Source organism: Rhincodon typus, unplaced genomic scaffold (assembly GCF_021869965.1).
Source record: "Rhincodon typus isolate 14 unplaced genomic scaffold, sRhiTyp1.1 hic_rhity00004629, whole genome shotgun sequence".
NCBI classification, from domain to species: Eukaryota; Metazoa; Chordata; class Chondrichthyes; order Orectolobiformes; family Rhincodontidae; genus Rhincodon; species Rhincodon typus.
In genome coordinates, this window is record NW_025970267.1 from 1 (window position 1) to 11,093 (window position 11,093).

General features: G+C 46.1%; 1 protein-coding gene across 1 annotated transcript; it reads left to right on the top strand.

Moving 5' to 3' along the window:
• Positions 1–1,223: 1,223 nt before the first annotated feature.
• LOC109915270 (sodium-dependent multivitamin transporter-like) lies at positions 1,224–10,367 on the top strand (the record flags this gene model as incomplete). Its single annotated transcript, XM_048593931.1, has 3 exons — positions 1,224–1,627; positions 2,520–3,344; positions 10,302–10,367. Coding segments are annotated over exons 2-3 (414 nt in total), but the record flags the coding sequence as incomplete, so codon positions are not given.
• Between the last annotated feature and the right edge of the window lie 726 nt (positions 10,368–11,093).

Sequence of the window (11,093 nt, forward strand, 5' to 3'; positions counted from 1 at the left end):
GGAGTGGGCACCGAGGGAGGGAAGGTGCTCTGGGGGGTGGGGTGGTCAGGGAGTGGGCACCGAGGGAGGGAAGGTGCTCTGGGGGGGCGGGGGTCAGGGAGGGGGCACCGAGGGGGGGAAGGTGCTCTGGGGGGGGGAGGGGTCAGGGAGTGGGCACCGAGGGAGACAGTGAGGGTTAGTGACTGGATCCCGTGAATGAGTGAGTGTCAGTGCGGCCATTGGCGAGCACGGTTCAGACAACCGACAGTATCCCAGGCCTGACTCCAGTTGAGAGGGAGTCAGCAAACTCCAAAGAGGGGGTTACACTTGATCACGACTGCCCTAGCCTCAGCGTGTTAAATTGCCCCTGTTGGATGCCCTGTCCTGGCCCGAGGGGTGTGTGGGTATCACTGATCTTGTTGAAGTCTCTACCATGGACTGGGGGAGAGTGGGACCGCAATGATCCTTTCCAAGGCTGGGATCACCATTTAAGGGGAATTTCTTTTCTTTGAAGGTTGTGCACCTTTGGAACATTGTGGGTGATGATAGAGATGTGATCATTGAATATTTTTAAGGCAGCGGCAGATGGATTCTTGCTCAACAGAGGAGTCAAATGTTCTCCGGGATAGAAACACGTGAAATAAGAGCATTCATCCCTTCAAGGCTGCTCTGCAATTCAATAGATCCTGGCTAATCATCGAACCCAGTCCCCATTCCTGCTTTCTCCCCATACCCTTTGATCCCTTTACCCATGAGGACCATAGCTATCTCCTTGAAACCATGGGTACCTCGGAGTGTGGAATGTAGAACTTAAACAGATCAGTCATGATCTTATTGAATGACCGAGCAGGTTCAGTGGATAAGTTTTTCTATTTTCTATTTTTGTAGAGAGGGAGAGAGTGGAAAAAGGGAAATAGAAAGGGAAACAAAGGGTGTGACAGAGTGATGGAGATGGGGGTGAGGGTGGATGGAGTGAGGAGGAGGGAAGGACAGTGTGGGGGAAGGAGGGACAGTGTGTGGTAGTGGGGAAATAGTGAGTGACAAATGGAGCTGGAGAGGGAGACACAGAGTGGGTGGGGGTAAGGGAGGGTCAGAGATCGAAAGGGAGAAATGGAGTACAGACAACGGAGACCAAGGAGCAATGGTGTGCTTGGAGGAGGAGCAAGGGGATGGGGGAGATCACTGGGTGTGAAGGGGTGTGAGTTTAGAGACAGGTAGATCTAGGTGGGGAGGGAGAAATGAAGATGGTTCTGTCTACCAGACAATAACAATTGAAATGTGACTAACCAGTGAGAAACAGATCAGACAGAACCCTGATGCAGGACACAGAGGTTAGTCACATGGCAGTTAACAAGAATATAACAGAGTCAGATGGTCAGGTGAAAGGAGAGACATAACCTAAGCAGTATATTGTTGTACTCTCAAATCTCTACAATGCCGCTAGGCTCTGGACTGTAACATTCAGAATGAGTGCCATAAAACCTAAGGGAGTCACTGGTAAACCAAACAAGTAGAAGTTTTGCCCAGGGAGTGGTGAAAATGTGGAACTAGATACTGCTGGAAGTAATTGAGGGAAATAGCAAAAGTGCTTTAAAGAGGAAGTTTGAATAACATGCTGGAGAACGGAACACAAGAGAATGTTGATGGGGTGAGATGCATAAACATCCATATGTAGTTGGGCTGAATGGCCTTTTTCTGTACTGTTCCAATGAACTGTAATCCAAAATGAGCAAATGTGGCTGACACCCATGACAGGAGCTTAGGAATTCCTAAATCCCTCCAGTAGAGCATCGATCTCAGTAACATTAGACAGCAACGATTTTCTTCATTCTCTCATGGGAAGTGTGTGTCTCTGGCAAGACCTTTGGCATGGGAGCCAATTTACTCACAGCAAGATCCCAAAACATGCAATGAGATAACTGACTAAATAGTCTGTTTCAGTGATGCTTGTTGAAAGATGAACATTGGCCACTACACTGAGGAGAGCTCTTCTGGTCTCCTTCAAAATGATGCCATGGGATCTTAAATGTCTCATCAAAAGACAGCACTTGTGGCAGTGCAGGATTCCCTCATTACTGCACCCTTTTCATGGGGCAGTGAAACTCTGAGGTGGGACTTGAACTCTCCACCTTCAGTCAGAGGCAACAGTACTACCCGCTGAGCCTTGCTGACACCTTTATAGCCTCTGTGCTCTCATTGTTTATATTGGCAGTTACATTGATGAGTGCAAGCTCCCTCTCACCCAGTGTCTTGACAATTGATTCCTGGTCAAGGTAAACTAAAAAAACTGAAAGGCAGAAACATTAATAGAAATGTTCTAAAACTAGCTTTCATTTCAAGAAGGTTAAATTCTTGCCAGGATTACAAACTTCTTTAATTCTGTTTAAACTCACAAGCTTTGCACTAACCTGCTGACTTATGTACACAGTAATTCAAGAAACTGCTGTGCTGTTATGAAACACTGATGTGACCAAGATTATAGAAATACATGCTTTGTCTGAGAGAGTTTAAATAATCCTTCTATCCTTCTCCTCCGATAGGCTGGATGTCTCCTCCCCTGCATTTGGTTTATCTTCTAACCAGACTTGGACAGTGTGTTCTCTTCGATGGCTGGCTGTTCCACCTGGCTAAAACCCGATGATCTCTGCTCCGTCATACCCTGAGACGTTTTGTTTGCCGAGACATTCTGCTGGGTCATTAATGAAAGGAATGACCAGAGAGAGGCGGCAATCAGACTGACCAGGACACACGCTTGAGGGAAAGGAGTCTGGCTGTGCCACTTCCTCCGAGCCCTGCATTAGACTGGTTGCCTGTGGGGTGTGTATGTCTGTGCATACTAATGACCTCTCGCCGTCTTAATTAGAACAACACGGACCTTTGCTGTGATGACCTAAGCTCTCCTCATTCTCCTGTCTGTCTGTACTGAGTGGTGATTTCCCCCTAGGGAGACTCTGATAAGGTGGAGAGTGTGTTCGGGGAGCCAGGTGTTGAGCCACAAAACACCTCCCGCAGTGAGAATGGCCAGTTCAGCTGTAATGCGCTTTACCGTGGCTGACTATGTCATCTTTGCTCTCCTCCTGATCTTCTCGTCAGTCATCGGCCTTTTCTACGCACTGAGTGGCGGGCGGCAGCGGACGACCCAGGAGTTCCTGTTGGCGGGCCGTAGCATGACCTTCCTGCCAGTGGCACTCTCCCTCCTTGCCACCTTCCAGTCCGCTGTCGCCATCCTAGGCGTGCCAGCTGAGATCTACACCTTCGGTACTGAGTACTGGTTCCTAGGCTGCTCCTACTTCCTCGGGCTTCTCATTCCCGCCCACATCTTTGTCCCCATGTTCTACCGGCTGAAGATCACCAGCACCTACGAGGTGAGTGAGAAACGGAAAGCGAGGGATTGGAGCAAAACGTTACAAGGAGGACATCAGAACTCCTCTGTCTTGTGGAGTGAACCTGGGATTGTTTTTATTGGGTGGTTGTGTGGGAGGTGGTGTTGTAGTGGTAATATCACAGGATTAGCAACCCACAACCACAGGGTAATACGTGGGTTTGAATCCCACCAAGGCAGATAGTGAAATTTGAATTCAATAAAAAAAAATCTGAAATTAAAAGATTAACCTAATCATATTCATGTAACCAGTATGAATTGTTATAAAAACCCATCTGGTTCACAAATGTTCTTTTGGGGAAGGAAAACTGTCTTTCCTGGTCTGGTTTACATGTGACTCCAGACCCATAGCAATATGATCAACTCTTAACTGCTCTCTGGGCAATTAGAGGAACAAATTTAAAAAAAATATTAATTGAGGTCTTCAAAACCATGAGCTTTCATCACTGGAAACGGTTTCCAGTGACAGGAGGATTGGTAGGCGGAAGGGTTCAGATTTATCAGAGGAGACGGTTCATTCCACAACGCATGGTTGTGTTCTGGAATATGCTGCTTAAAAGGATGGTGGAAGCAGAGTCAGAACCTGCAAAAGGAAGTGGGTGAAATATTGGAGGGAGGAAGTTTTGGGATGAGTAAATGAAAAAGCTGGGGAGCCAGACCAGCTGGTTCGAAATCAAAGAATTGTCGGGCGAGCCAACTGGCGTCCCTCTGTGCTTTTAAGATTCAGTAAATTAAGTGATTATAACCTATTGGGAAAGATTGAACAGGCTGTGGCGCGATTCGCTAGGAGATGAGGTGGCAAGGTGACTGAAAGGTGCTCTTCAATGCTCTGGAAAGGTACCCACTGAGGGAAGGGTGTTTCCATTTGTGGGGAAGTCTAAAACTCGGTCAGACATTAGACTAGTCACTAAAATGCCTTTACCCAAAAAGTGGTTGGAATGTTTTAAAAAACTCACTACCACAGGGAGTGACTGAGGTGAATGTTGACATTTATTTAAGGAAGCTGGCTATGTACCTGAAGCGGGAGGTGGGTGGGTGGAAGGGAAGATGATAGTGTCAAATTAGGAAGAAGCTCATGTACAACATTAACTCTGGTATAGGTGGACGCAGGTGGGCTGTAAATTTGTTTATTTACGGACCTCTTCTGGAAAATGACTGCGACTTTTCTTTAAGCCCAGTGCAGTTCAGTTGTTGACCAATTGCAGTGGTTATGAAATGTTTTAGACTCTTTTAGCCCCTTGCATGGATTGCTTTGGATATCACCTTACACACATTTGAGACTTTCTACATGTGCATGACAATAAATGTTCACTTCTAGTCAGTAACACAAGGAAGTAAAGCTTTCCCATTGATCAAGTCAGCACTCCGTGCTTTTAGTCTGATCATTGTTAGCAGCAAATGTACACGGAGGTTCAAATATAAAAAGTAAAACAACATATTTGATTGCTAATGAAAGGTCATCAACTTGAAATGTTGACTGCTTCTGTCTCCACACAGGCTAAAGTTTCTCCGTATTTTGTTTCAGATTCACATCTGCAGTATTTTACATTTGTGGTGTGAAGTTCATTTGGTTAGTGGTTTTGGCAGAGGAGGAGGTAATTGAGCCAGTCAAGGCATGTCTTTGTGCAGCAATCCAGTTCACTCCCCCACTCCATCTGCGTAGCCCTGCATGTTTATTTCCTTCAAGTGCCTAGACAATTTCATTTTGAAATCACTGCTCACTTCTGCTTCCACCACCCTGATAGTTCTAAGCCATTGCTGTTTACTGTATTAAAACAAAATTATTCCACATATCTGTTCCCCTTATCTTTTGTCCACAACCGTTAATCTGTATCCCTGGTCCTGTGTGCTCAGCTCATGGGAACGGCTTTTCATTGTCTGCCTTATCTCAACTTGTCAACCTAACTACACACTGTGCACAAGTGTGGGCTTTCAGACTGAAGTCACGGTGATAGTTTCAGTTACCGATTTTTAGTATTTTTAATCAACCTGTCCCCAGATGTTATAGGGTGGGTGGATCTTGAATTCAGGCCTCCTAGCTCAGGTATAAGGACAATACCACAGTATCACAAGAGACCTTGATACAGGTTTTTGTTTATCTTGTATAGCTGGAATTGTTATCACAAATGAGAGAAGAGCTTTTCTCCCCCCCCCCCTCACCAAGTCACCTGTGGTATTTTTCATCTGCTAACTAATACCATCAAATCACCCATGTTCCAATTGATTAATTTACATGGAAAGCCCGTTTTAATTTATTTAATGCTGAGATCCTGGATCAGTAGGGGAATTAAAGACTACGGTGAAAGGGCAGGAAGGTGGACATGAGGAATTTGAATCAGCTATGACCCTATTGAGTACTCCTGTTCCTATTTCTTATGAACTTACACATGCAATAATACCAAAGGTGGAAGAGAAGGAGGGGAGAAAATCCAAATGGAGTTGGAGACTAAGATAAAGCACTTAGCCCATGTGGTTCCCACCTTTTACAAAGGCATCGAGGATATTGGTGTACACTGTGTGCTCCCTCTCCAGCGACACCTGAGCACAAACATAGCTGTGGAATAAGGATAGGCAATTGGCAACTATACCCGCTCTGTGGCTGCTGCCTGGACCTTTTAATGGTCAACTTGCAAGGCCCAAGGACAGACCTGTGATGAGTTCCTCCGAGTTGCCCACACCCCTCCACATTGGATAACCAAAGATCAGTGCAGTGCGTCTGAAGTCCAACCAAAAGTACAGCGAAATATTTTTCAAGTGCTTGTAAAAAGTTGTTACCGCTTTTTGTAATACATAATGCCATCAAACATACCTGGATTCCAAAATAATCACCCTCCTATTCCCCGCTGATCCCAGTAAATTGAAGTAAGTATGGTGGGTGGGGTGGCTGGTGAGAAATGAGAAAAAGCTGTCAAGATTCTCTCTGATAGCAAGAACTGCAGACGTTGGAGTCAGAGACAACACAATGTGGAGCTGGAGGAACTCAGCAGGCCAGGCAACATCAGACGAACAGGATTTCTAAAGAAGGGTCCCGACACAAAACGTCAACTTTCGTGCTCCTCTGATGCTGCCTGGCATGCTGTGTTCCTCCAGCTCCACGCTATGTTATCCAAGCTTCCCTCTCCCACTTTGCCCTTGATTCCTGTCCTGTTCGAGGACATGTTTGTATTTGTGGTGATTGGCATGCTAGCCACTCAGTTTCAATGAAGGGCAATTCCCTTGCCCCCTCGCTACTGTCTCTTTTCCTCTCAGAAAATTATCTTCGACAACTTGCATCTAAATCCACAAAATGACAAAAGAGTTCGATGAGAATCTTCTTCATGCTAGTTGTGAGCTGGAATTAACTATCTGAGCGATGTTAGAAGCAGATTGAGTAATCAAAGGAGAATTAGATAAACTCTTGGGAAGTTGCATGCAAACTGGGGAGGCGGTGGTAGTATTGTAATTAGACCAGTAATCCAGAGCCCCATTCTAGTGCTCTGTTAACATGGGTTCAAATCCAAACTTGAATTTAAGAAAAAAACTGGAATTGAAACTGGTCTAATGGTGACCATATATCCATTGTTGATTGTCGTTAAAAATGAAACATCTGATTCACTAATGGCCATTAGGGAAGGAAATCTGCCGTCCTTACCTGCCATTCAGTTGTATCATTCTGCTACAAAGTCTGATAAAAGGAATGAATTTGGACAGTCCACCCAACATCGACCATGGTACCAGGAATGGCAACGGGAGCCATAGCCCTGGGGATCCTGCAAGGTCCTGCTGACTCACCTCTGACGTTGTACCAAAATTGGGAAGGCTTTCCCACAGACTCATCGAGGAATAGGCTGACACAGCCAGATTTGTGGGATCATTCCTTACACACACCATCTCAGATACTGCCATCATGATCCTGTCCCATGACAGGACAGACCCACCACTCCTGAGTACATTACTGCTGGAGATCTTCAAGGTAATGCCAGCTACCTTCAACTGTTTCATAATGTTCTTCCTGCTTCTGATCTTAAGATGGTGAAATTGTTTGCTCATGATTGCACAACATTCAGCACCGTTTATGATTCCTCAGACACTGAAGCAGTCCATGTTCAAATGCAACAAGATCTGGACACTAGCCAGGCTCGGGCCGATAAGTGACAAATAACAGTTGCACTGTGCAAGTACTAAGCAATAATCATTGCTAACAAGAGAGAATCTGACCATCAACCCTTAATGTTCAATGGCATTACCATCACTGAAAATCTGACTATCAATATTCTGGAGGTATCCATTGACCAAAAATTCTGAACTGAATTAGCTATATAAATAGAGAGGTTACAATAGCAACTCGAAGGCTAGGTATTCTGTAGTGAGAAACTCACCTCCAATCCCCCACTTGTCTGGCTGGTGCATTCCAACAGCATTCAAACTCAACACCATCCAGGACCAAGTATTTGATCAACAGACACTGCTTCGTCAATGGACAGTGGCAGCAGTGTGCGCCATCTACATCTTGCAAGGCTCCGTCAGCATCTTCCAGATCTGTGATCTCTGACACCTGGGAGAGCAAGGGCAGCTGATGTTTGGGGTTACGACCACCTATACCCTTCCAAGCCACACAACATCCAGACTTAAAGCATTAAAGCCATTGCTTCAATGTTGCTAGGTCAGAATCTTGGAACTCCCTTCCCAACTGTAGTGGGGTGTATATACACACTGAGGACTTCAACAATTCAAGAGGTGGCTCCTCCCAACCTCCTTCAGTGAAATTAGGGATGGGTAATGAATGCTGACCAAGCCATCAGAACGCTCATTCTGTGAACAAAGCGCAGAGAATTAAACTATGTTTGATTGATGTAAATCCCCATCTGGTTCACTTGTTTAGACGAGAAATTGCTATATTAGAAAATAGCAGGGGTAGGCCATTCGCCCCTTGAAGCCCACTCTGCCATTCAGGATGATGATGGCTGATCCTCCGAATCCATAATTTGTAGCTGCTTTCTTACTATATAGTTTTGATCCCTTTAGCCCTAAGAACTATATCTAACTCCTTCAAAATATTCAATGTTTTGGCTTCAACTGCTTTGTGTGGCAGAGAATTCCACAGGTTCACGACTCTCTCTGGGTGAAGACATTTCCCTTCTTCACAGTTTTAAATGGCCTATCCTGTAGCTGATGCCTGATCTGACCCCCAGGCCAATGGGAGCACATTTCCTGCATTTAACCCCTGTCATGTCATGTTAGAATTTTTAGGTTTCTCTGAGATCTCACTCACCACCCCCCCCACCCAATCCTCCTACCATTCTTCTAAACTCCAGTGAATATCCAACCTGGCCAATTACTACCCCATTTATTGACTTGTGATCATCAGTAAAGTGATGGAAGGTGTCATCAACAATGCTATCAAGCAGCAATAACCTGCTTACTGACACCCAGTTTGGGTTCTGCCATGGTCAGTCAGCTCCTGACCTCTTTACAACCTTGGTTCAAACATGGACACAAGAACCGAATTCCAGAGGTGAAGTGAGGGTGACAGCCCTTAAAATGAAGGCTGCATTTGACTGAGTGTGACATCAAGGAGCCCTAGCAAAATTGAAAACAGTAGGTATTAGGGCAAACTCTCTGCTGGTTGGAGTCATACCTGGCACATAGGAAAATGGAAGTGGTTGTTGGAGGTTAGTCATCTCAGTTCCAGGACATCTTTGTAGTAGTTCTCATAAGTGGGGATGTTCGCCATTGATTGCACAATGTTCAGCACCATTCACGACACCTCAGACACTGAAGCAGTCCATGTTGAAACGCAACAAGATCTGGACAATATTCGAGCTTGGGCTGACAAATTTGTGCCATGCAAATGCCAGGCTATGACCATCACCAATAAGAGACAATCTAACCACCGCCCTTTGACATTCAATAGTGTTACCATCACTGAATCTCCCACTATCAACATCTTAGGGGTTGTCATTGATTGGAAACTCAATTGGACTCACCACATAAACACAGTGGCAAGAGGCTAGGAATACTATGGTGAGTAATTCACCTCCTGATGCCCCAAAGCCTGTCCACAAGGCACAAGTCAGGAGTGTGATGGAATGCTCCCCACTTGCCTGGATGGTGCCAGGAACACCACCCGCTTCAAGTCCCCTCCAAGTCACTCATCACCCTGACCTAAAAATATTTCACTGACACGGAATCAAAATCCCGGAATTTCCTCCCAAAGGGCATTGTGCCTATCCACTGCAGGTGGATGGCAGTGATTCAAGGCACCAGCTCACCACCACCTTCTCAAGGGCAACTAGGGACGGGCAATAAAATGCTGACCCAGCCAATGCCCCCCCATGTCCCACAAGTGAATAAAAAAAATTGGCTTAACCAATCCAATCTCTTTCATACATCAGTCCTGTCATTCAATCTGGTAAAGCTCAATTGCACACGGCCCTTAGCCAGAACATCCTTTCTTAGAAAATGAGACCAAAACTGCACCCAGTAGTCCAGGTATGGGCTCACCAAGACCCTGAAAATCTGCAGCAAGCCATCCCTGCTCCTGTACTCCTGGCCCAAATTGGCCTATGTGTGACTCCAGACACAAAACAATCTGGTTGACTTTTAACTGTCCTCTGAAATGGCCTACCAAAACACTCCATTGAATAGCAAAATGTTCTGACATTGTCAACAATGCCCACATCCTGTTAAATAAAGGGCTATGGGAGTAGATTGTGGCCTGAGTTTAATATCTCATCCGGAGATCTCTAGCAATGCAGCAGTTCCTGCGTATTACCCCGAGTGCTCTGGTCCCTGGTGTGACTTTTACCCAGAGACTTCTGACTTGGGCTGCGCTTGGCAAGATGTTTGGAATTCAGGAGCTGTATTTCTACTCTCTGTCTGGCTTCTGGTTCTCTATCTACTTAGACTGTTTTGGGTCCTGAACCTGAATCCTAATGTGGAGTTTGTGTTTCTCTTCCAGTACCTTGAGCTGCGGTTTAACAAGGCAACGCGACTATGTGGGACACTGACCTTCATTTTCCAGATGGTGAGTCTCCTGTCCACCAGATAGTTAATAGCTCTGCAATAATGATTCCTTTAAGTTGTCTTCATTGTGTGTGATTCACTCAGAGATAGTAAGAACTGCCGATGCTGGGGTCAGAGATAACACAGTGTGGAGCTGGAGGAACACAGCAGGCCAGGGAGCATCAGAGGAGCAGGAAAGCTGATGTTTTGGGTCGGGACTCTTCTTCGGAATTGGGGAAGGGGAAGGGAGCCCTGAAATAAATAGGGAGAGGAGGGGTGGGGCTGGGGAAGGTAGTTGGGATGGTGATGGGTGAGTGCAGGTAGGCGGTGATGTGGATTGGTCAGTGAGGTGGGAGAGAAAATGGACAGGTTATGTCAGATCGAGGAGGTGGGGATGAGAGGGAGGATTGGACATGGGATGAGGCCGGGGTGGGGAGATTTTGAAACTGGGAAAATCCACATTGAGACCATTGGGTTCTAGGCTTCCGAGGCGGAATATGAGGTGCTGCTCCTCCAGTTTGTGCTTGGTGTTTTGTGACACTGGAGGAGGCCCAAGATGGACGTGTCACCCAGGGAGTGGGAGCGGGAGTTAAAATGATTGGCAACCGGAAGGTGTTGTCGTTTGTTGCGCACAGAGCGCAGATGCTCTGCAAAATGGTCTCCGAGTGTCCGCTTGGTCTCACCGATGTAGAGCAGGCCACATAGGGAGCAGCGGATGCAATAGACCACATTGATGGATGTGCAGGTG